The sequence below is a fragment of the Anser brachyrhynchus genome (genome assembly GCF_964034855.1).
Source record: "Anser brachyrhynchus genome assembly, chromosome: 6".
Classification (NCBI taxonomy): domain Eukaryota; kingdom Metazoa; phylum Chordata; class Aves; order Anseriformes; family Anatidae; genus Anser; species Anser brachyrhynchus.
This window is the reverse complement of record NC_137700.1, coordinates 26,478,029-26,504,761: the sequence shown is the minus strand read 5'-3', so window position 1 is coordinate 26,504,761 and position 26,733 is coordinate 26,478,029. Positions and strand designations below refer to the sequence as shown.

At 43.8% G+C, this 26,733-nt stretch overlaps 1 protein-coding gene across 5 annotated transcripts in view; it reads right to left on the bottom strand.

The window, feature by feature from the left end:
- Positions 1 to 1,295: 1,295 nt before the first annotated feature.
- LOC308197073 (cardiac-enriched FHL2-interacting protein) overlaps positions 1,296 to 26,733 on the bottom strand; it is a 114,743-nt gene continuing 89,305 nt past the window's right edge. The window contains exons 2-4 of one of the 5 annotated variants that reach the window (XM_080596966.1): positions 20,674 to 20,840; positions 9,800 to 9,965; positions 1,296 to 7,996 (exon numbers count right to left, since the gene is read on the bottom strand). In XM_080596966.1, coding sequence (XP_080453092.1) covers positions 3,177 to 7,820 — 4,644 coding nt within the window. In that variant the 5' untranslated portion in view covers positions 7,821 to 7,996; positions 9,800 to 9,965; positions 20,674 to 20,840 and the 3' untranslated portion in view covers positions 1,296 to 3,176. Of the gene's footprint in view, positions 7,997 to 9,799; positions 9,966 to 20,673; positions 22,295 to 26,733 lie in introns of those variants that run through there. The other 4 variants (XM_080596967.1, XM_080596970.1, XM_080596968.1 and 1 more) reach the window with 4 other exon arrangements.

Here is a 26,733-nt window from a genome sequence, read left to right as displayed (position 1 = left end):
ACATGTAGGCCATTTCAACTAAACTGCACTTTCTAAAACAACTGCAGCATTTCACGTGAGGAAAGCCAAGCTCCTGGGACAGAGCCATGGCTGTGGGACAGCAGTCCCCATCTGCCGTGTGACAAGGGGAGTGAAAGGTGTTGGGGCTGCCCCAGAAAGAGAAAGGTTCAAAGAGAGGTGGTTCAGGGCCAAGCCAAGGGACACCTGGGACTCTGGGCCTGCATTTGCCTCTGTCACGCCTGTAAGGAAGATCAACCATTGCAACCAAGTCTCAGAAATGCAGCATGCAACTGCAATAGAAGGGAGCAGTGAAAGCAATGGCTCCTAACAGTCTGCTGGGCTTCCCTACATGCAGAGCCACAGGCTGCTGAAAGGCAGAAACCAGATTAGTTTGCCTAGACACCTTTATCCTGTGATTTAATGTCATGGTCATTGGCATCACGGAACAGTGCTTTTTAAAAACTGTCCTGGTGGCTGTTGCACATTTCCCATGGTTTCGTCTCCCAAAGAGGTCAATTCACAGCTGTTACTTTGTCCATCTGACTCAGATTTCCCAAAGCAGAAATTAAAACGAAAACAAAACCAAGAAAACAAACAAAAAAAAACCAGAAGTGGACAAGGAAAGGTAAATATTTGTTATTTGAAAAGATGTAATTTGGCCACCTTTAATGCACATTTTGTGTTCACCAACACAAGCATTACTGCTGTCTTCTTATAGCAGCAGCTTTATAAGTACATATATTCATGTATGTGTGTGTGTTGTAGCCTAGCAAGAAGCTGGCCAATAGTGTGATCTAGGCCAGAGACAGGTTTGCTGATGGGTTCGTCCTCAAACGGAATCATTACCGAGCTGGGACCTAGCGCAACACTTGTATAACATCATTCACTCCCGGCGGCAAATCACTCTGGGGACAGCTCTGGTTATATGATGAGAAACACATTCACATTTGTTTTTAAAGTTTCCCAGTTCTGGGTTCCCAGCTACAAATTCTTTAGGCCAAAAGTCCCTCTGGAACATGTGCAAGTTCAGAGAGCCACTCTGCTGTGAATGCAGCTCCCGTAAGCTAACAGAAAGGATTGGCCAAAAGTATTTGGTATCCAAGTCAGGACTGGCTCCTCTTCAGACACCCAGGTTTCAGTCTGCCTTCACAAGAAGTGAAAATTGCTCCCTGATTTCCTAACATGCCTTGAAGTTGTATACTGGAGGATCCCCCTTTCCACACTAAGAGAAGAAACTCAAAAGAAAAGGGTGCAGAAGGGTAAGTGTGGACATCTACAAAATGAACAACAGTTAATCAAACAAAAGGTTGGTTTGTTTGTTTGCTTTAATGCAGTTATATATTTTGTTTATCAAATTACCATTTTTTCATGTCTGTGCACAGATACTTTGTATCCATAGTCTCCCCTTGGACAGCATGCTTTTATTATGTCTTCTGATCACTTGCCTGCTTCTTGACTTGTGGCTGTTAAGGGCATTTACATTTGTAATATCAAATCAAAACCATGGCTTGCACACTCTGCTAGGGTTTCAGATTACATAGTCTCTGTCTAAATGTACCACGGAAAACTTCAATAAATCCATTTCTCAGTATTTTAACATGATGACATTCTGCCCTACGCTGGATAGGCATTATGATATACAGTGAAAGCAGGTAACAGTACAACAAAAATGGCCCCATGTCAGTTTAGTAAAATATTTGTGACCAAAATAGAAGAAAAACATTCATAATAGGTGCCATTTCTCTTAATATAACAGCCTGATAAGCCATCCTTATTCCTGAAACACTCTTGATTTTCATTTTTTTTTTTATTTCTTTCAAAACGAACCCTGTCACAGGGGAGACTGCATTTTCTGAATTCCAAGTCAAAATTGTTTAAAAATTTTAATGTCTGCAGACATTAATGTCTGCTCTTTGAACTCCTGTACTTCAATTTTAATTAGAGAAAACTATGCAAATGAGATGGGGAAAAGGGAAAACAATACTCCAAATTTAGATATTTATAAGCAGGCACATTACATTTTTCACCAAGGTTCTTCTACTATCTATGATGATAAAGAAGATCTTAAGCAAGGATGAGTTATAGTTTGATATAGAGCTGTCAAAGAACAGTGATAATTCAAAGAAGCACTTTTCTAGAAATTAGTACTTTGGATGTGTTGTATCTTTTTTTTTTTTTTCCTTTTTTTTTTTTTCTTTAAATCACAGACTGCATAAGACCAAAATTAGAAACAACTTTTTTCAGGTTTTAAAAGTTAGCACTGCATTTCAGTGGGAGCCTAAAACCAAACCAAACCAAAAAGCATTTCAATTATAATAAGCATAAGTCTTCTCATCCTAACAAAAAATTAAATAATGTTAAGGGATTTCATTCAGCCTTGCACCTTTCCAAAATATTTCAGGCCAAGTATCAAGATAAGTTGAAGTTTAAATTTTAATTATAAATAACCCCTGACTCTAGAAGAGCATATTTGGAGATTATCAAAAAATATAAAGAATTCAGCAGCTTGTTAGTGGATACTGCAAAGGTATATGAGAAGTCCAGAGCAGCTGCAAATGTATTCTGGTTGTTTAAATGTTTCTTTAATATGACTGCTGTATAGTGCATCCAGTATACAATCTTCTTGTCAATAACATCTGGGTAATCAGTGTGTGCAAAAAATGACTCTCAGGTTTATTATGGCATATTTGTAGCCATAGGCTTTCCACCTGTCAATACACTTCAAAGGCAGGGAGTGAGGAAAGTTTGTGAGATGCAGACTCTTTCCTAGGTCTCATAGGATGGACAGGATGGTTTCACAGGTTTTACTTTCTGTCATACATCATGCAGCCCATCTGGGCAAAAGGACACTTGCTTTGGCAATCCCAGCCACCATAATGGCAAAGCAGCAGCAGCAGCAAGCAGTGGCTTCATACTGTTGTATTCATTTTTTAGCTGGCATTGCCCCTTTATCTCACTGATGATTTGGGGCTTACTCAATTTCACACTTCTTAAGAGTGATCATCACCTCACATCTTTCAACATGGTCAGCTTTCGTTTTCCTTCCCACCCAAACCACAATGAGGTTCAGACATATAGTGTTGTACAAACATAAAATCTGCATGTGCTTGTGTGTGCGTGTGTCTGTCCAAATGGATCTTAAAAACACTAGCTGGCATGTTTCGTTATTTCAGTTTTCAGGATACCCCTTCAGCAACAAAATCATCTAGATCAGTGAGGGGCACTAGGTCTGTATTTGGGGTTGGGCTCACGTCCTTTCCTAAGTGAACTTGAGTTTCTTCAGCGTCTTGGCCGTAGGAGTAAGAGACAGGTTCAATATAGGGCTGGGTATCCACAGCTTCAGTGCGTCTGTAATTCTGTTGGCCACCTTCAGGTGGTTCTCCTGGCACAGTCGGCATTAACCATGTAGGTTCAGAGAGCTGAGAAGGTGACTTCAGCACTGCTACAGATGAAGCTGGTAAAGGCAACACTCTAGGGTAGGAGGCATAGGGAGAATTCCTAATTTCAGAAGAGGAGGGCGGGTATAAATTCCCTTCCAAGGAAGGGACTGAGACTTGAACATATTTGCCAGTTTCTGGGTCATAAAATGTCTTTAAATTAACTTCAGCTGGTAAATCAATTACATAGTATTGGCCAGAGTCAGGGTCTTGGAGGAGTTTACGCTGGGTTAAAGAAGGTGAAGGGCTTACTGCTGATGCACCACTGAGTCTTCCAATACTGGTTTCTGTAGGAGGAAATGCTGAGTGAGGGGCAGGATAGAGAGGGGAATATCCCAAGGGCGAGGGAGATACTAGTGCCTGTCCAGAATGAGAAGGCTTTCTCCCTACAGCATCTGTATGCTCTGTCTGATGTTTTTTCTGCTGCTCTTCCATTTTCTTTCTCCTGCTTGCCAGCTTTTTGGCCCGCCGCAGTGCCTTTTCTGTTTTTGGTGGCACAGCGGGAGGCTTTCCTGCTCCTCTCTCCCCAAGTCCCCTGAGCTCCAATCTCTCAGCTTCCCCTGCAGAATCAAGTAGAAGATGTCTCTGTGTTGAATCAAGTATCTCTTCTGCAGAAATATCAGCTTGGCTCTTCAGTGTCATGTTCAGCAAGGCAGGGTTTATTGCATCCTCTGTTTCTCCAAGGCTAGAAATCGTTGGTTTATCTGATGGTAAACTGGCAACAAGTGAGTGCATCGTGCTTCCCGACCTGGGGCTTATAACAGCAGAGCATTTGAGACTGTCTAACAAAACCGGGCCACCTTCCATGTGTAGGATTTCCTCTAAGACTTCATGGGATACAGGAGAATATGTGTGGTCCTCTGATATGGAGCCAGTCACAGGGGAAATTGTCTCCCTAGTTATTATTTTTTTCGCACAAGAACCACCTTTGCGTTTAGATAAATGATGGTTCTTAAAGTAATTTGTCTTTCTTTCTATGGGATAGCTGGGGTTGTTTTCTGCTTGGTCATTTTTCAGACCCAAATTTGGCTGTGTTAAGCTGTGTCTTGTCTTCCTAATCTGGGACTTCTCTTTACTGCTGCAGACGCTTTCCTCATTCATTTTCCCACATTTATTTAACAAAGCACATGTCTCTTCATCTTCTTCCATCAGCTTCCCTAAGGAAAAGCTCTCTGTATCTTCCAGAAGATTGGGGTCCAGTGCTGCTGAAGTAGATTCAGACTCCCTGGCATCTCTCTCTTTATCAGTTGCTCCTTCCCTCACATTCTGCTGCCCTCTGCGCCTCAATGCTGACCAGCCTCGCTCCTGGGCGTGCAACGTGTCTCGGGGCTGCTTGCTGTGTGCTGCTGAGGATGCAAGTCTACCTTCCATTTCCTTATAACTGTTGCTCACTGTATCATCCAGGGAAAAGGACCTGAACAGGGGCAACTTGACAGCCCTTATTACCTGAGGTGACCTGAATGTGTTATCTTTGATCATAAACAGACAGGGTTTGGATGAGCTTGAAGATGGTTGTGTTTGTGTCTCCTCAGACCTCGGGGTGGAGGTGTCCTTTACGCTGTCGGAAGCAGAATCCATGCCATTGGCCTCTTCCTTCTTCTCTTGCCTTATTTTTTCTTTCATCAAGCTCCTTTGTTCATTCCCAGTAACCCTACCCTCCCTACTCTCTGCTGCACCAGTACCAGGGCTGATAAAAGCATAATATTGCAGTTCATCTTCCCCAGCTGCTTTCACTCTCTCCTCATGGCTTTTCTCACTGTCTGCACTCATTTCAGCCTTACTCCGCTGGCTTTCTTGAAGGCTTGACTTCTGTATCAGGGGATCCAGTGGAAACGGCTCCTCCTGAAAAGGCTGCTCTACTGTGGAGACAAAAGATTGCTCAGAAGAGCTGGGGCTTCTTTTGCCTTGTGCTTCATGGCCACTGACTGCCACGTTGCTTTGGATGTCACTGTAAGGCACGTCCTCTGCCGGTGAGAGTTGGCTTGGAAGGGTTCTGAAAGCAAAATTTTCATCCTGATGACCAGCCTGTCTCTCAATTTCCTCAGCTCGGAAGCTGGGTTTTTGCACAGGTTGCCCAGCTGTTGTATCTGCATGGCCTCTACTGTATGGCTTCAGTGCTGGATACGGCAGACTTTTTCTTAAATTGGGTTCTTCTGATTGATGCCTGAACATGGGGCAGTTTTCATTATCCCTTGTGTTTTTAACCAGATCTTTGTGTTTTGAATTATCTTGCTGCAAATTGTCTCCAGTTTGGTGAAATAAAAGGTCCGCTGTTGTCTGGGGTGAACTCAAAGTCAGGTAATTGTCTGTAAAGTGTCCAGTTAAATCAGTTTTATTGTCCTTTTCATGAACACATTCAGACAATACAGAAGTTATATCATTCGATTCGTCTTTCTCTGCAATACTTGTGTTACTTATTTCTTGCAAAGTTGACGATGAGGCATTCACTTTTATATTCTCCTGTATATTTTCCTTAGTCTTATTTTTATTCTCCAGGGCCCTCAACATAGGAGAAGGGGTATAAATGCTTTTAACACGCTTACGCACATCCTTCAAGTTGAATAACAGACTTGATGCTTTTGCCTTGTAACTATCCCGAGACCTGTAATCACCAAATCCGGACGCCTCATCGTCCCTCTCTGCCACGCTGTCAGTGGGAGGAGGTGTCAGTGGGATCAGCTCACCTTCCATGGGGTCCACCTCCTGCTTTGGTGGTATGATGGGTGTTAAGAGTTCGGTGATGTTGAAAGTGGGACTGGCTGATCCAGGGGAGTTTGCCTGTTTAGCCAGAGGAGTCACGTCCAGATCAGTTTTGGCTCCAGTCGTCTGTTCAGACAATGAGCATGTCTCATCGCTGGCTGTGAACTTCTCCTTTGAAGTCTGTCTCCTCTCATATGCCTCTTTTGTAGTCCTTGGTCTCCTCCAGGGTGGACAGACGGTGTCCTGTTGGGGACTGATGTCTTCCTCTTCAGTTAAGGTGGGTGGGTGACCTCGTGGAGGTGGGAGAGGTGCCTGGGACACAGGTGAGGATGAAACCATCCTGGAGGACACAGACTGGGGTGAGACGGAGGCCTGGGACATGGCAAGGGGGGAAAGTTGTGCTGGCAAGGGGGGCAGTGGTACAGGAGGGGCTTCACGGATGGGGGGTGTTGGGGGATGGCTCTGCTGGGTGGGAGCTGCAAGAGGAAGCGCCTGAGGGACTGGGGGTGGCCGAGGAGGACCGTGGTGCACATGGATCCTAGGTGGGGGTGCAGGAGGAAGAGCAGCACGAAATTCAGTTCCTGAATGGAGGGTGCCCTGAGGTACAAATACAGCTGGGAGGGGGGTGCTGAACGCAGTTTCTGGTGGTGTTGGCTCCATCTGAAAATCTTTCTCCTGCTTCTTGGCAAGAGTGGTCTGGTCAGGTGGCAATTTATGTTCACTTGTGTGGGATCCTTTATTAAACGGTGCTTCTTCAAGGTATGTAAGACCTTCCTTTTCTGTTATTAGATCAACAAATTCCTGTTTTTCAGTCAGTTTTTTATGATGGACTTTCCATGATTCAAAAGCACTATTCTCACTGTGAAGAAAATTGCCTTTTTTTGCTGGCTCATTAACTTTCATATTTTTGTTTTTCAAAGCCTTTTTAGAAGAACGGGAAAAATTTGACTTGGCTATTTTTGACATCTCAATCAGCACAGGATAATAACCATCAGAATCACAATAACTCAGATCTATTTTATTACGTCTTTTCTGTGGCTCGTGTTTACCAGTAAGGCAGTGGCTATCTTGACTATCCTCAGAAAATTCAGAAAGTTCCTTGTGGATGCTCAAAATAGCTGTGTCATCCCCGCAAGCCATATTGTTTCCATGATTTAATTTACTTTTTTGAAAGCTATTTTTAATGGGCTGCTTAATGGCTATCAGGGAACCTCCTGACCCTTGGTTTGCAGTCTTATCAAATGTCTTAATCAATGAGGACACTTTTGAAACATGTTTATTGTTCCTTGGACCAGGGACTGGCAAATTCAGCTTTTTCCTTTCTGTGCCAAGGGTATTGTTTTTAGCAATCTTTTTCTCCTCCGGAGCATACTTTGGTAACTGCTGGAATGTCGAAGCCCATGTTGTATGTTCATGGTTTTTTGCTGTTAGCTTGTTACAGCTTGCTGTTAGCTTGATGGCATGGTTTAATGTCCCTGGATGAAATTTAGCAGAGAACTGGTGGGCAAGGTCAGGTGAAATGGCAAGATTTGGTTCATTGTAAGAGTCTTCAAGTTCTGCCACACACAGACTTCTGAAAGCCCGGTCTGTGAGGCTGCTCACCTCTCGGTCTGCATCATCCAGAAGACTCCCAATACTTGAGGAGTCACTGTGTCCTTCTGTATGTTTCTTATTTCCCTGCATTGTTCATGGGAGTCATGAATGAATTATCCAGACAATTAATTTCAGGTGTCAAACAGGCAGATGACTATGTTGGGTAGCTCCAGCCGTTTGCAATTTACAAGCATAAGGGAATTCGTCCAGACAGTGCTGCTGCACATTGATTCATCTTATGGAACAGGTGAAGGAAGCTTTCTCCTCTGCAAAGCCAAAAAACATGAATTATCACTTTTATACAGTAACACTATTAGACAAATAGCATTTTCCAGATATACCAGTCACTGACTAATTTGCTCCTACATGTGCTCTAAAAAAATGCTAGGAATGCATTAAACAACATGAAAAAAAATAATTATTTCAGTCAATTCGGGTAGCTCACAGTAGATAGTTTAGTTACTGGAAAGTGTCATTAAAAATTATTTCACATTAGATTATTTACTCTAGTTCTTAAACGAAGACTTAAGAGCCAAATTTCAAGTCCTTCCACTTGCATACCTCTAGCCACTAACACTTCCAAGTGCTGTGCAAGTGTTTGGCTAAGAAGGTTGGCCTTTTTTTTTTTTTTTTTGGCCAGAAAAAAAAAAGTAAAACAGTAATGAAAGAAGAGAAAACCTATTTCAACAAAGAATGTCATAGTACATCCATACTATGTCTGGAGAAATGAACTTCCTCGTGTCAGGCTGGAGCTTTGCTGTGATTAGTACCCTGAGCACAGCCGTTGCTTGAGAAAGCAAAATGGCACTGCAGCTAAAGCATAAAGAATAATAAAAAATAATTTACTGTGCATTAGCATGTTCCAAGCAAATATTGCTGAGGTAAAATGCTTTAGCCACCCATATCCAGATATGGTTGGGTCGGTATATTGAAACCGAAGAGCCTGCTAATATCAACTTAGCCAGCAGAAGGCAGGAGTGCCTAGGGGACTCTAGCAGTCCCAGTAAAGGAGCACAGAGAACATTTGGTTTCAGTTCCAGAACTGATGAGAGCAAACGGTAACCCATTCCACACAACTATAAAATATCAGAGCCTTCCATTAATCCCTGGATACAATATCAAGGCAGAGTCCACAGCAATATCTATCTCCACATCAGCCTGAAGACAGGGTGGGGGAATCATCGGATGGAATGAATATAAGCAAAATAGACCCTTCAGCTATACTTGAAATGTATATTCTAAAACCCTTTAGAGTTTACTCTCTAAACTCTTCAGATACTTATTCTCACACTCAAGGGCTTGAGCAGACTATTGACTAAACTGCAGTGAGATTCAGTTTAGAAGCATATTCAAGAACCATGTAAAACCCATTCCCTAAAGAAAGTCTGATCTGTATTTCCATTTCCTGGTAGAATTGCCTCATTAACTTGTGATGATCTGAAACAGCAAAGTTCACATCTACAGTAGCATCCAGCTTCTACACAGGTGGAGGTTGTCCCCATCTACAGGTTGAATCTACTATAAAACTGAGTAATGAAATCCAGATTTCAGACCCTCCAGGTGCCCAGATCCATGATTCCACTTTGTCATGTCTCCATGAGACTCTTGGAAAGGGCGCCTTTTCCCCGTAATGACTCAGTGCTAGTCCAAGTATGAAAAGTCAGAGAAACCAGGCTTACTCAACTGAGTTTACTCAGACAGTTCTTTCTTGAAATGAAAACACTCCTCACCTTCCTTTATTATTAAAAAAAAAAAGGGCAACCTATTTATAAATTTAAATTATCGTAGTGAATCTTGATTCCATCCTCCCAGCTATACAATTCCAATGACTTATGCAGAACTACAGTAGATTTACACCAGAATAAAACGAGCTTAGTAGAGCTTCTCCATTTTATGTTGTACAAAGATTTTTTAAAACTGAGCTTCATTTTCTCCATCCTACATACATTTTTGTGTATAATACAGCAAGAAAAAAAAAAAAGAAAAAAAAGAAAAAGACCAGAGAAAGGTCATGCTGCTCTTGGCTGGGATGTTTAACTCTTGTATGAGAGGGAAATACAGGTGCATACCTGCCATGTAATTTTGCTTCTCATCTCTAGAACTTCCTCTCATGCTCGTATTTGGCTTCATCTCTGACCATCTTTAGTGTGGAGGTAAAAACAGTCCAACAATGTAGATTTGACAGAAGTAGTGTATTGGGATGTTTCCAACCTTCAGCATTTTTGATCTTGAGTTCTACAATTCAAAAACAAAAGCATTTGTTTGCATGAGCTGAAGATTTTCTCACATACTCTACTCTTTCATTCATTTGTTCATTTACATTTTACAATGATTTCAGGAGTGACTTACAAAATTTCTAGCCAAAAGAGACAGGTATCCATCCCACACCGATAATTTGAGGGTTTGGTAGCTTGTGGAGTGCAGTCAGGTTCCTCACAAAAAACAGTCACAACCTTCAACACTCTGGTCGTCCCACCAGAGACCAGCTGCTGAGTGAGCAATGATTTCCTAGCAGTCTGCCCACTCCAAAGGGTGGGCAATTTCTCCAGGCTAAAAGGAGGGATTGGGACAGATGACTTCTTTCCTGCTGCTCTCTACCTCCCAGGTGTGCTACCCTTCCAGAGGGACTGCAGAGGAAAATGTGTGCCTCCACTCCAGCTGCATCTGACATCCTACTGGCAACAAGGACAGACAGATGTCCATCTGCTGGACTGGGAACTGAAGCAGCTGAGACCTGAAAACCCATTGTTTTTACTGCCTCTGTTGTAAAGGAGAGCAAAGGTGGACAGCTGGGATGGTGAGGGGCAGTAAACAAAGCATCTTTTTGCCTCCGCGCATGAGTCAGAATCAGGAGATGCTAAAGGAAAGTTCAGCTATGGCAGACATGCATTGCTGCTGCCCATTTGCTGGGGACACTCCCAAGGATTTCAGGCTAGCTTGTCTAATACTTGCAAGACAATAGTTATTTCCTACAGGGAGTACTGCCTGGCACTAAGGTAGTGCAAACAGGACATAGGAGTAGGTAGGGTAGATTTTCCTGAAGGAAGAGGCTCTTCTAAGGAAACCTCTGTGTCAGTCAGCAGCAGTCAAAACACACTGGCAAAAGGGGCAACAAGGGCTTGCCCTCTGGGATGGTCTCCTACACCTTATCTGAGGAAGTAAGGCTGTCTTTGTTAGTCTAAGGACAGGCTTGTACCAACTGGAACTTTCCACAGTCTTTTTTAAGATTTCTGGAAAAAAAAAAAAAAGTGAAAGCAAAGAAACACCAAAAAATGCTACATTTGGTTGCAGAGAAATGTAAAAGGGCATCCTCGCTACAGAGATGTGTACTTGGTTATCTCTTTGCCCAGAGATTAAATTACAATTTTACTGCTTCTGTGGTACTCTTAACTGTGCGAAGCCAACACAGCCGTGGGAGCATGTGATTATGTTCTGGCACACTCATCAACGGAGCTGTTGACTGAATTCCAGTGGCACAATGCTTATCACTATTTATTGGTGGTGATGCCTGAACTAGGAGGAAGCTTGGCTTTCAGATATCATGGACAGAGGTCTGAAGAAACATCTTGTCCCTTGTAAACTGAGAACATTTGCTGAAAAGTGAGTAGGGTAACAATAAACATGGGGATTGTGATGTAATCTCAGCAATTATTTTCCTAGATGGAGTCACTGTTACAAAAACAACTCAGCGCCACTGATTAAAGTAGAATAGCGACTGTCACTGTCTCTGAAACCCTTGTGAAGATCCTTGTCTTGCCTGGACATAATATTAGCACTTGGGCAGTGTAATGTTTCAAGCTGGAAAAGATGTACCTACACCAAGTGTTCAAGATGCAGATCATTACAAGGACTGAATTGAAATAGCAGGACTGTACTGGTCTAACTATTCCTTATATTTGTATAACATCAGCTTCCAAACTGCTGGGCAAAAAAAGCTGTTTATAGCTGGTTTAGTAACCTGGTGAAATCACATTTCTCTATCTATTTGGACAAGTATGGCAGCCTGCAAGCAAGGTACAATGTCTGAACTTGGCTCCAGATTCAGCTAGTTCTAAAATTTGGGATATGTGATTTTAGTCTATTTATTTTCAATATAGAAGAAAGCAAATCTGAACATTTGAAACTGCTTGGGAAATGCTGAGAAACATCTCAGGTGTTTGCAGTAGGCACCATCTGATACAAGCTACTGGAAAAGCTTTGATGAATGTACAGATTTCAAGGAGCTTAATCAGAAATCAAACGCCCTTCCCTTTTAAAAAGGAGGCTTTTTTCAGGGGCTCTCTTACATGCCTAGCAAGTTGTGATGAGGAGGTTAAGTTACAGAGACTATTCCTGGCCTGGCACAAACTGAATGTCAACTGTTTTCACTAGGCAGGAGCTGGGTGAACCAGCAAAGTTGGCTGCAGTGTGTGACATCAGTGCTGCTGCAATACAGAAAGGGATGGTTGGTTCCTCCACCCCCCTTGGGCTGGTATTTGGCTGAAATGTTTTGCCGTGAGACATCGCGGTGGCATTTTGGCAGTGCCTTTGCAAGTTACATAGCAGTCTGAAGTCAGCAGCACTGCATTCCCCTTGAGGATGGGAAGGGAAGGGAGAGGGAGGGAAGTTTGGTATTTTTTTTTTTAAATCTTTGCGAGCTGCTTTCTTCATGTGGTGTTCTCTGTATGGCATCCATCCACAAGGAAGCTCAAAACCCAGAGCCCTGCGGTGACTGCTAGCTGCTTGGACTGCCAAGAGTGTGTGGGCTGCTCATACTGTGCTGCATCGTAGCCAAGTGCTCCCTCTGACCTGCCCTAATGCATGGGCATCTCCACAAACACTGTCTTTTCTAATCAGTACTCAGGGCACATGGTCTGGGAGGAAGACCACAACGTCCTCACCAAGGAGTGGAGTTGCCTGGCAAGAGAGACAGTGATACTCTATCCACATTTCCCTGAACCATCAGGAAAGGCATTTCTGAGGCATTTCAAAGGCATCCTGATTCTGCATTAAGACGGTCATAAGGTAAAAACTGTTAGCACAAGTCTCCGTTTCTCTCATCCAGCAAGATCACTTTCGTTTATGCTTTGTGGTCATAATGGGCAGCCACAGAGAGTTCTCCTGCTCAATGGAAGAAGAACCACTTTACTGAAATAAAAGCACCTGCTCCAGCTGATGGTGGATGGAGAACTGGGGCTATCCAGCTTATATCGAAGACCCCAAACACTGACAGAAATGACTAGCACAGAACAAGGTGACTTCAGGTATTGTGACAACTGGTCATTGCACTGGACAGCAAGGTGAGGGAACTGTGTGTCTGGACCACATCAGTGTAGACCGGGGTCCATTCCCCTTGTGGATTTGGCCCAGCAATTGTGTCTTGAACAGCTTGTCCTGGGCCAGAGAAGAGGAGACACTGTTCTTGACTTTGAGCCAACTTGTGTTCTCAGTTACACTGGTATAAATCTAGAGTCATGTTACTGACGTCAGTAGAATAACTGAGAACAGAATTGGTGACTCAAAATACATCTACTTCCTAAGACGACACCGGTGCATTGTCCAGAAGGCTACATGAGTAACTGTAGCCACAGTAAAGAGAAATCCAACATCTCTGCAGAGACAAACCTCACCCCCGTGTGGCATTCAGACCAACATGAGAAGGAATGGGACTTGGAACCTACATGGCTACACCACATGGCTAGGCCACCAAATCATGTCCTCTGGGCAATGCTGATTTTCTAGCTGGCTTCCCTCACCACTGACAATAGCAGTGCATTTGTGACACAGTGATTTTGATCTTTCTGCAATTATAACTAGACTATCTAGACCTAAGAGTGGTGTGGCAGACATTGTTCAATTCCAGACTGCACCAGCAGAGATGGCTGGCACTCTGAATTGCCACCTTGTGGACAATATTAGCATCTGGAAATGTGTTTGCTTGTGTGTTTGTGTGCATGTGCCTGTGTGTGATGGGAGAATGCTCTCATTTAGATTGTCTTAGAAATTTCACATAGAATAAGATTCTGAAGAGAACTTTAACTACAAATTTCACAGATTTTTACAATATCTTTTAATTTCAGATAATTTTATTATTTTACCTTACAGGCCATGAAAAATAACATGTAATATATACGTTACTAGTTAAAATAGTCTATTATTACTGCCACAAACTCAGAGATAGCAGGTGTTATTCCACATTAACTGAAACTATTCATTTTAAGTTCTGCATCAAACAATACTCTGATGGTGTTGTAATAGAGAGTGTGATCTTGTTTTGAAGTTTTCGTAACTAAATATTCCAGATGATCATAAAAATCTATTCCAATTACATTTCTAGAGGAAATATTGTTAAAATGGATATGATTGTGATTTTCTTCGTTTAATCAAAACATATTTTTCTGAAGAAAAACAGTTTTTTTTTTCTCCCAGTGAGCTCTTTTCAAGCTGGTGCGTTTGTTATTATGGGAGCTGGAACTAGAGGCTCATCAGATTCACAACCGCAACCTAGTATAAGAATGGATAGTCACTACAATCTAGTAGAAGCGTGAATGTAAAGAAGGAATATATGTAGCTGAGGACCATGTGTTATGTATCCTGCTCTGTGTCCTATCCCCAGAGGGAACCTCTTCCAGGCCCCAGCTGGAATGCTTACCTCTTCTGTTCAGACCGCAAACCTTCAGCCACTGGGAGATGAAGACCTCATGTGAAGAAAAATGGAAGGAACAGAGACTCCTTGCAACAGCCATGGAGAATCATGGCCAGTCTTTCTACCTTTCCCTTTCTGGTTCAATGGCAAAGACCCAACAGTTATTTCCAGCTGCTCTCCGGACTGCCTTTCCCAATGTCCTCCAAATGCCCCATCCTGCCAAGAGTCCTGTCAAGTCTGGAAGAAGGAGATGTCTCTCAGAAAGGGTCGTGTTTGGACTGAGGCTTCCTTGCCACTCCTGCTCACTTCTTCCGTTGCCTGATCCCTACCCACTGCCTTTGTAGAGTCAGTAACACACAGAAAGGATGGGGGAAGTCAAAGGCACATAGTACATGACTAACAGAGGCAACAAGCAGGTGTAGCACTTGACAAACAGCACAACTCTGCAAGAATCACAAGGCAAAGGCATGATGCTTCTCCCATGACTTGAACTTAGCACAGACAAGTGACATTTAAGCAACTGAACCCAAACAGTGCATTTCTTGGCATTAAATGTCTGAGTGGAAAAGGCCACTGTCTGTAACTAGGTCAGTCATTATACGCTGAGATATTTATACAGCTCCCCAGTAATATGGTACATGTACACCTCATGGCTATTTATCCATACAAATTCTCCTGCTGCAAGCAGGATTTATGTCTCATTTACACATCAGTAGCAAAGACCCTGCCTCAACCAACTGATTTGTCCAAGTTCAATTAAAGCATCTGTGGTTAGCCAGGGAACCTAATCTATGTTTTCTGAATCCCACAAGAGAAGCTTAACCTTCAGCAGTTAAGGTAAAAAATGTCTTCGCATTGCCCTTCGTGCAGTGTGGTACTTTACCGCAAGACTGCAGGAGCAAGGAGGAAGCTTTATGCTGTAAAACTCTTCAGCTGAGTACGGTGATGTAGTTTGGTATTATATTATATAGCGAAATCCATGCAGATTTGCAGGTGACTGACTTACTGTAAAGCCCTCAGCTTCTCCTCAGGTTCCTGACACCTCTATCTCTTTCTGAGAAGACTCAAACCTTCCTCACCAGTTTGAGGTGATGACTGACATTGCATTGGTACAGTCCCTCCACAGAGCACTGACAGGATTTTGGCTAATGAGATAGGTATTCACCTCCTTTCATTTAGTCTCAAGTGTGTCTTAGAAGATGAAAGCTTGTTTTTACTTTCTGAGTGTAGGAAAGGAGATTTTTCCATAGCAGAGGGAGAGTTACAGAGTGCCGCAGCATTGTAACGGCTAGAGACAGGAGAGGACAGGGAGGAAGGGAATTAGAAACAGGGACAAGAGAACAAACGCAATGGCCTGGTTATCTTGTAAAGGAGTGTGCTGGACAGTCCCAGCCCTACCCATGAGAAAAGTCCAATGATACCAGCAAGTGTGCTAGACACAAGAGGGAACCAGGTGTATTCTCCTCTGTGACCTACACAAAGAAATCTGCAGCTTGCATCCAGCCATGCTGCACTTCTCTCTCCGGGCTGGGGAACCTGAAACCACCCCCCACTTATGCTGGCCCTCCCCTCAGCTCCAGCACACCGATACCATCTGCACTGACAAGTTTGCACTTAGACGGTTTAAGCCTCTTGACAAGAAGAGTCTGACCCACACCCACTCACACAGGATGCTCAGGAAATAAGGCTTGCAGAAAACAAGTATTATTCTTTTACTGGTGGTCTCACCTACTCCTTTCTTTTATATATTCTGGTTATCTGCAGTGTTTGGACAGGGATTTTGCTGACTTTATTTTTTATTTAAAAAAATCAAGCCATTTGTAGGTTCAAAATTGTTTCAAGTTCTAAGTGGTTTTATGACTCACTGAATTCCAGAGGATTTAGGGACATGCAATATCCTGAAATACCTGGCCTATGTTACCAAAGAACACTTCCAGATACATCAGTCTTGACTTTGGAAAGATGCAGAACTTCCTAAAGATCTTATGAGACACAGAACTTTACAGACTTTTACAAAATAAAACTTCTAATTCAAAACAGACATCAGGGTTTATAGCCTAAATAGTTTCAAGAGTTAATCCAAAACAGTTTCAAGAGTTAATCTAAAACAATATGCAACACGTTGTCCCCAGAGTCCAGTGCAACTAGTAGTACCCCAGAGAAACACACATTATGGACGACACACCTAAACATGCAACAGGAGATCAGAGGGGACACAACAAGGCATTGAGGAGCATGTCAGCACGTGGCAGCCTGCGGCAGGCACAGTGCTTGCCAGCTGCACTGTGAGCCTTGCTACCCATGGCCAGTCTCCCTTGACTTGCAGCTAAGGCAGTCCTTTTGGATGACAGGGTGCAAGTCACTGAATAAACTGTCCATAACTGGATGGCAAGAATTCACATACCCTGTTTTATTATCTTCACACACCCATGAAGCAAAGGATGATGTTCATACCCTGTGAGCTGCCTAAGGACATTAAAGCCAAACCCAAATTTAATTTTATTTACTCCAGATTTGCACCAGAATGAATTCATCAGCTCAAGTGAACCTTTGCTAGATTTACAGAAAATTAAGGCAGGGCCAGGACTTCATTAATACAACCTGTTAACAATATCCAGCATGATGCAAAATGAGTCTAGAGAAAGAGATTTTAGGAAAGACCCTGAATTTCCAGGCTGTCTGAGCTCTGCTCTAGTAACATCCCTACATACAGAATCAGACCCCAAGAGCTCAGATGGTGAACATCAGGCCAGCAGATAGGGATATGCACCAGAGCAGGGGAAAGAAAGTGGAAGCTTTTGTTTTCAAGGTTTTCCAGCTCAGACTACAGAAAAAGAGAGATTTCTTACTTACACCTTGCTGCAGCTTTCAAATGTAGTCAAGAGAGCTCAGTTCTTGAGCAAGACACGTGGCAAGCAGGATAATACATGCTTCTAGATAGGCCAGAGTGTATGACTTCAGCACAGAGCCATCCCTATGCTTAACATTTTTCCTGCAATGACAAACTGCACCTCAACCATTTGTGATGGTATCAGAGGCATTCCAGCTTAAGGACAAAAGCTGTGGCCTCCCTTACCTGTGCCTGCCACCTGGAAGCTGGCTATGGGACAGCTATCCACCTAGGGGAAGACTTTGAGAGCACAGGAGGGAGCCCACCCACCTGTGCCGCATGTATTATCCCAGAAGGCCACGCTATTTTCCTTCTTTTCAGCAGCAAAAGCCAGCCAATGTCTCCTCCTGAAAAAGATGGAAGCTCCTTCCAGTTTCCGCTTCAATGTGAAACAGGGGTTCGTTTATTTTCCTGGGAAACGAAGACTCCCTATTCCTATTCAGGCATTGATTCATTGCTGTGGTTTAATGGTGTGTCCCTAAGGTACTTCCTCATTATTTTACAGTTAATGCATATACTAAGATGTTTCTTGTGATTATCCTGTAAATGATATACACAAAAGAGAGAAAAAGAAAACAGCAAGAGTTTGAAGCAGAATCCACCCTTGTTCCCTAAGAGAGAGGCCAATGGTTGGCTTTATACAGGGTAGCCCAGGGTAGCCCCCTCACTCCCTCAGCAACCTCAGTGATGTTGTCATCACACCTGAAATACACCTCAACAGAGCAGAAGCCGTCAGAAGGGTGCAGAATTGTACAAGGGTCTGTAATGAAGCTGAAAGGCAAACCAAGCCGACGTTAAGGTGCAGCAGCTTATGTCTGACCCAGCTAACGGTGACAGAGGCGTATCTGAGACTGAGGATCTGCAGTAGCTGTCAGCTGCCAGATACTGCTGACTGCGTGGTAAGGTGTATCCAAATGTTAACCACACACACCTCTTTCAGAGACACTCCCCAAACTTGCAGGGATTTTCATCTCTATCTTTTTCAAGTGGAAAGTATGAGTTAGGTGGCCTTTGGGTACCTGGCTCTGTCATAGCCCTGTCACAGTTCCCAAAACAGCTTCAGACAGTGTGTGTAAGCAACAGGGAAAGCACCCCTGAAACTATTGCGATGTATCTAGGTGAGAGACTGAAAATAAATATGCATCACTATTTGACCTGACTAGCTCATAGGAAGGTTGGTCTGACTGTTACTAGATGACTTAGATTAATCATTACTAGCTAATGCCTTTGTGTATATCATTATTTGCAAGCACAGGAGATGGATGATAAGGAAACCCAAGACTATAATTAAATATCTGTTTTCTATGCCTGTCCAAAGAGGATCATTTGGTCAGGGATAGGGAGACCTTGCTCCTAGAGAAGGGTTGTGCACATGGATTCAGTACTGCCTCAGTTTCCCTGGGGCTGCCAAGAGACAGGAGTCTCAGCAGCACTCTCTGATCATACACACTTGAAAGACATAAAAGCCTGGCAAGCAGCAACATAACGAGAAATCACCAAGCTCAGTATGTGCACACACACACATATACCTACTGATATGTATCGGCAGCCACTGACCCACCCAAAATCTTATATGGGCTTTATCAAAGAGGCACGACATTCTCTCCAACGTGAAGCTGAAGCTTCTGTACCAGTGCACACATGCGCCCGCACTACGCTCCTCTTCACCACACACCTGTCAGCTGGCTCAGAGACCGCAGGTCCCAAAACGAGACCCTACCTCAAGTGATGCATGCTAGCTCTGAAAGCAACGAACTCACCCACTTGCTTATGGTGGACAAGGCTGTGTGTGCCCTGGCTCCCCGGCTGCATGCAAGCTAGCACAGCCAAGCCTACAGCTAAAAAAATCACTTGCAGATTTTCCCTCTGCCAGCAACTTTGTGTGTGTGTGTAAAATCAGCTTGACTAAAGAAATGAAAGATTGATGCAGAGGAGTGTTATTTCTCCCAGCCTGGGTCATAAGGTTAGTTGGCTTTTTTTCTTGGAGGGATTTGCATTTTCCTTTGCCTTTTGCACAGCTCTAGTAATGCAAGCATAGACGAGACAAACATTTCAGAGAAGCAGATGGGATTAAGAGGCTACAGAGTGAAATTTCCATGTGCTTTTGCTTTGTGTTGCAGTGACACAGTTACACCTGCATGCCTCCACCTGGCTGAGGCCTTCAAGTACATAGGTGATTGCCTGTTACAACTGTTTTGTTAAGTAACTTGTGAATATGCATGTAATTTAAAAGCCCTTCCAGTGACATGCACAGAAGGACAGAGATTTAGGTGTTTTGGGCCCCCTAGATACTACGAATCTTTAATTTGTTAGTATTTTCCACAAGTCTTAATCTCTAAGCAATTAACCGAGGACATTTGCTTTTTACATGGTCAGTTCTCTGCAGAACTGGAGGAAAAGAGCCATGGGCTTTGATCCTGACCAGAAAGCTTATTTCTCCTTCTTATCTCTTCTCACTTCTTCCCTCCCGCTTCCCCCCCAGCAACTGCAGGACACCAGCAAGGGACCCTCTAAACAACAGCTGTTATAAAGTCAGCCTCAGTCGGCTGCTTTGGCCTGGTGCTAGAATGCTTGTCCCTGTTCAGAGCTAATTGGATTGCCTGTTCACAGACCATTAAAAAAAAAAAAAAAAAAGCATAAGTGATTTAGATTCTCAAGCTCTATTTCAATTATTTCTGTCATTTTGCTGCTGAGTTCTGCGCTAGGCTAACAACACGTAGTTCCTTAGGATGGCAGATTAAGAAGTTCTGCAACAACTGGACTCAGAAAAGCTTATGCCATTTAAGAAATTTTCCAGTGATTAAAATTGGATACAAGTCATAGTCACAGTCATTTATAGTGACCTCTTAGCACTGCCTAGGTATTTGAAGTATTTTACTTTTCCAGGCTCTATAGCATACTAATTGCTGCCTATAAAATATTTAAACTGTTCTCTTCCTATTTGTTCAAAAAAAAAAAAAAAAGAAATAAAAATGCCTTCAAACTCCTACACAAATCACTAAAGTTTGTAGGAGTATCTTATCTCTAGGCAGTAATCATCTGGAAAATAAAATCAATGTATATTTGCTTAAAGTTGCTTACAGCACAATGTGCGGGACAATTAAATGGAGCTTCATAGCAATTTAGTGGTCTTTTAAAACAAAAATCATCCCCCTTTACCAAACAGTTGTGTTATAAACAGTAATCACTGCATACAGTTCTATATGTATGTCTCTTTCCATACACAGACTTTTAGAGGCTATCCTGCATTTCTGAGAGCAGAAAAGAACTGGACAAAATGAAAGGACTTTCCACCTCTCATCTCTGAAGAAAAATATAAAAATGCTGTTTGATTTTTCTCATCTGATCAATTACACATTCACACGCTCAGACACCGTCATTCGTCACCATTTCCAGGTTTTAAAAATGCCCATATGCCTCCCCCTTACCTTTGGTGCTCCAGCTTCCTGATCAGGGGCAGTACAGTGCTGTGCTTTCTTCCTTTAAGTCAAAGCCCCAGCACATTTTACAGCAGTCTGCTTACTATTAGCACTTCCCATTATTTACGTGTTTCAGACTCTTCTTCTGAACATGGTTATCTTAATAGGAACAGTCGCTGAAAAATAAATAAGCGAAAAATAAAAGTGGAGGAGCTAACCCTTGAGCCCTCACAGACCTGCCCAGCCAGGTGAAGTGCAGTGAGCAAGGAATCCAAAGTTAGTAAAATGTATTTAAATAGTTATCAGGCAAGGGGAAGCCAAACGGAGATCATGGTGGGGAAGAGGCAAACATACGTATTGGAATAACCATGCGGTGTCAAGTAACAGACAGATGAAACAAACAGTCATCAGCTATTTTTACATTCAGATTCGCCAGTGGTAATGCTTCAGAGATAACTAATACAGAAAGTAATGGCGTGCGATCGGCTTGCTGCTGCCAGTGATTCAAGCTTGAAAGCACCGCATTTTTGTGTCTCCAGGTGGGCGTCAAAATGTTTATGAAGGTCACCATTAAAAATACCGTACAAGAAGTATGGACATGAGTAACACATTACTGTCCTACCAGTGCCTTCTCATAAATAGCTCATTTCATCATCAGGGCTGGACAAATGTGTCCAGTGTTCTTAGAGTAAGGACCCCATTCCACCCTCCTTCCAAAGCAAACAACACCAGCAGCCCTCCTGGGAGGCACATGCCAGCATTGGGTTTCATTTGGCAAACTGCAGTAGGATATTGAATAATAGGGGAAATATGCCGTGAAGTCGGCGAGCTAAGCTTTTGTACAGCAGATATAAACAATGGATTGCCCCCCGTGCCCTGCTGAGGGCACAGAGCTCCTTACTGAAGTCGTGGGGCTCTCCTGGGGCTCAACATCACCCTGGACTTGAGCCACAGCCCGCAGCAAAATGAAGAACCTCCTGTGATTATGGCCCGGCTCCTGCTTCTATGGCAGAACAGGGCTCCATGTGAACCCAGTGCTCATTTGCATTTTAAAAAGAGCTGCTAATTACATTGCTACAGCATGGGCAAGGCGACAACTACGCCGAGTCTGCTGCCTGAGATTCTCCAGGATCCGGCAGGCTTGGGATGACCAGCAACTCCCTGTGACCCAGGAGCAGTGTGAGCCCACCTACCCTTGGAGGGGCAATGGCCTGCCTTCCCCGCAGCAGCCTTCAGCTTTGATTTCCTCACCTGGGAGAGGTGTATTGCTCCCCCCATGTATACCGGCAGGAAAATGTTGCAAAGCCCGCTCTCCTGGACTCCTGGTCTATGCTTTTGGTGCTGCTCTGCTTCTCCTAATTCATCCTAAACCAAACACATGCATTGCCAAACATCAGGGCACTTCTGTTAAGTTCTGGTCCCAAACTGCACGCTCCAACAGCTCCTTATGCCCTGCACCATGACAGCACTTACACACTGAGATCTGGTGAATGCATGCATCACAGCACCTTTGAGCTGAGCCATCTGAGAGAACTGCAAAAACATGGGTTTTGGGATGACAACAGGCAGTGGAAAAGCAGTTTTCGGGCACTCACTGACACGAATCTAGGCAGAACCGTCTGTATACGTGTGCCTGTCTCTCCCACACATTTCTGAAGAGGGGTGGAATGTATTTCTGGAATACTATTGCTAAAAATAAACCCATCCCTGCTGTCTATGAAGAGAGGCAGGTATAGCCCGGGTTTCTGTAAGCCCATGAACTTGTGAACTGCTTAGAGGCTGAGGCACAACTAAAAAGACCCCCATGGAAATTGATTGGAGCTGCTTGTGCAGAAGGGTGGCTGGTTGCTTGGAAAAGCCAAAAGAGGCCTCTCACAGGAAAGCAGCTGGAGTTAGTGCTACCCAGAATGATGAATGTGCTTTTCAGACTCCAGCTTTGAATGGGCTTGAATCTTGGGACAGGCGTTACACTTGTTCAAATATGACGATAATAAATACATATATTTGCAAATTCAGTGCTCAGATGAGACTCTGGGATCAGATGGCCTGCCATTAAAATAAAACCACTTCTGGGGAAAATTACTGAATAGCACACAGCAAACACAACCCAGTGGCACATAGATGTTGTTACCCTGCTCCCAGGAAAGTTAGAAAGCAAAAATTCCTGCTGCTTCCTCTCAGTGAGTGTAGAGCAATAAGATATTGCAATGAACTTTTGTAGACAGCTATTTGGACTGAAATTCTAAATTTATATGAAAAGAATATGCAATTAACACAAATATGTCAATGGAAAATGAATGTATGTAAGTATAATGAACTCCATCTTTCACACACAGACACACAGATTTGAAACTTGGTATACTTGGCAAGGCTGAAAGTACAGACATGAAAGCCTTATGCAAGAGCAACATTTTTCAGGATTTTCTGAGTTGTGTCCCACCCATTAACACTTTTTCCAGGGAAATAAAGGGAGTTCTGCCATGCTCAGAGAGCCAGGTTTTTCCTTTGTTACCTTAGCTGCAAGTCCCAGAGAAGCAGTACACAGACCCTGATGGGTCGAGGTACCGACCACATGCAAAAAGTCCCTGGTACATGGAAACCAGAAAGTGGAACTGATTATAAACAGAAATGAAAGCATGCCACCCTAGACTAGGAAAATGCAAGCATAAAACTGCCTTGGTTGTAGAAAGTAAATGGTTTCTATTTCTCTTGGAATTAACAAACAAGGGGCCCACTTAATAACCCACCTGAGCAATGGCACTATACTGAGCTTTCAGTTGTTTGCTTACAGCCCTTTTTGCCCAGCAGAGCAATACAGGTTCAGTCCTTACCTCGCAGCCACAGACTGAATGATTTGTTGAGGGCTGCCACAGTCAGTGTAATAACTTGGTCTGGGGGCACTGGACAGACAAGAGCAGAGCATGGGCTGGCCAGAGAAGCCCCAGGGGCAGATCAGCTGAACACACTTGACAGAAGTGGTGAACCAGGGACTAGAACACGTCCCACTGCAGGACAACACCGTCACCTGCTCCACATGTTGACCGCCAGGCTTGCAGGCAGGTATTGCTGTGCTCTGCCTGAAGACTTGCAAGCCTGCATTTCTCCAGGGGTGCTGCTAGCACCTACGTGTCTGTTTTTGCCCCGGAGAAATGCAGCATTGCAGTGCTGAGCAAGGAGTCACGGTGCAAACCAGGCACTGTTCCACCTGCCTCCTTGGGACAGCCCAAGCCCCTGGGGTTGATTACCAGTAATGGGGCTCCACCTCCATGAGACATGTCTGGATGGGGAAGTGTCTGCCAAATTCTGTCCCATGCCTGCAGCATGTCAGCAGCCTGGACCCAAACCCTTCCATGCTCAAGCTGATCTGAATGCATACCTCCCCTGATGATGGAAATACAGTTTCTGGGGAGGGGGTGCTCAATTTGTTCCTCCTCTTGCAATCTCTGAATTTCATACCTTGCTGGAGGAGATAGAATGCCTGATGGAAGTTGAAGTCTTCAGCTTTGCAGTCTCCTGTAGGAGGCATTGGACTTGCCTGAGCATCTGCACATTTTCTCCTAAACAGGAAAGCACCACTGCTTCCTCCAGCAGCTGGATTTTGTGCAAAAGGTCTGGTCAGACCAGCACCACCCCCCTTCCCTGACTGCAGGAGGCAGCAAAGACCTGAGGGTCCTGAGGGAAGAAGGTGCCTCACTATAGGAATTTTCTCACACAGAAAGAAACCAGATTAAAGAAGCATTTTCTGCTCAGCACCTCCTGTTAGCCTATACAGGCTGTGCTGCACCTGGTATCATGGGAAATGACAAAGAGATCTCATTGTGGTCCTCTGTGCTGCATCCAGCCTCAATCCACATTGAGGTTCAAACCACCTTCTGTCCTGACAAACCCAGCAGAGCAGATGGAGGTGAGGACAGAAGCGAACCATCCTGCAGCCTCTTCCCTTGTAGCCATTTCTCCACCTTGCTAGAAGGGCTGTTTATCCTCACTCTGTGCAGAATTTGGGCAATGAGGCAGGTGCAGGGCTCATCCACAGCCATTCTTCAGGACTACTCCTCCGTGTTCAAACCTTGCCAGCAGCTGGGTTTTATCAGTCTTAGCTCTGGGGACTCCTAGAGCTCTGACAAGGAGAGAAATTCAGATTTATGAAGTACTTGGAGCTTTCTCTATCTGCCCTCACTGCAGCTTGGAACGAAGCCTGGCAAACTAAAAATTCTCTGCAAAAGGAAGCTCTGGAAGAAATTTCAGCATGAATCAAGAAAAAGAAGTATTTCCTTGATTTTACAATTCATAATTTTACAATACATTTTTTAATATAATACAGTATCAAAATCATTTTTAACCTACCTCTAAAAGTACTGAGAGATTATTTTCCCACAAACAAAAAGCTACAATTTTTCCCTCAAATCAGACTTCTCCTGAAACCAACAAAACTTACTACATCTCAGCTTTGACTGTATTTGAGATCCCTGGCAGACATTGTTTCCACCACCATCTATCTTTTAAGCTCTACAACTATGAGCTTAAACTCAATTTTAGAAGAATCTCTACAGCCTGATCTGCTCTCTCTCTGCTGCTGCCAGTATCACCCAGCCTCAGCTGACTCAGAGATGGCTCTCCTGGATTCCAGCCCTGAACTCCCAACCGAAAGCTCTGGGAGATTCCTGGCTGTGGCTGCAGACCGGGGCTCAGCAGCCCTCTTATGGCTTTTAGGGACAGAACTTGCACTTGAAGGACTCTAGCGAAACGAGCCGCAGTCACAGTTTTGGCAAGGATGTCAGTCACAACCACATCCTATCTATTTCCCCCAAATTAAACTGACTCTGCAGTCAGGAGCAAAGTTTTGCTCTTGGCAGTAAGAGACAGTGGTGTCACATACATTGATCGTATCTGCAGAACCCCAAAAAGATGTTTTTGCGCAGCTGTTTCATACTAAACGCTCTGCCAAGAGCAGGAGACACATGTAGCAGAACAGAAACCTACTACAGGAAATGCTAAACATCAGAAGATGGTTAAATTAACCTGCAAATAAGGGTCACAGCAAAGCACTGTACTACCTGGGTCAATCTAAAATAGCCAAAAGACGCATCAGGTACCTATCTGCTCTCTGGGCACCAAGGTCACTTGGAAATCTTGGCTTTCTGAGCCATCGGGAGTTGTCAGTGAAATCAGCAGGAACTGAGAGCCCTTTGCAGTTTGGAAGAGTTTCAGCCTGTCCCAGGATGGGCACCAGAGCAGATTTTCAGCTAAAGGTTGAGGAATGATCACACTTGTCAGATGAGGGAAAACATACCTGTGAATAGCGTGAGTGATCTAAAAATCAGTCCTCTGAAAAAAAAACATTACGGAAAAGCCAGTGATATTTAGAGATGTTCAGACAAATGCATTAGGCATTTTATAAACATAGCTCTAATCCCTCTGAGTTAAGAAAAGAGGTGGGAGGAATGTGGAGTTACTGGCCTAGCGTAAATATTTCCTATTTACACATCACAAAGCAAAAACCAGAGACCACAGGCTAATTAAAATAGCTGGACGGCAATGATGGGAAACATAAGCTGCTATTTTTAGGGAATCATATGAGAGCCCAACCAGCTAGAAGTCTAGTCAACTTGGAGGAGTCACACGGCTGCTCTCAGAGCCCTTTGCACTGTCTCACCCCCCCGCAGGCAAGGTGGACAAGCTAGTGGGATTTTTTTCAGCCCCTCTCCCCACCTCACCCAGATTTCACGAAGTACTTTGCATTTCACACAACAGCTTGGATGTTTTTTGGCATTTTCCACTGGACCACTGACTATACTCTGCCAGGCTCCTTTGCAAGGGAGAGCTGGGTTTGGGGCTTGCAGGGCTGACCACCCCACAACCCCTGAGCTCCGATTCTGGGGAGTGCCCGTGTTTTATGAGGATCCGTGTTACGCCTCGGTGCAGCTGCGGTTCAGATGCAGGCTTACCTCTGGGTGGGGAGGAGTCAAGAGATGAAAGATAAAACAGAACTACTTGTTTCAGGCTCATGAGTTTGCCTGAATTACAGGGGTTTTCATTTTGTGGTTTGCAGAATACACTTGCTGGGGGCCA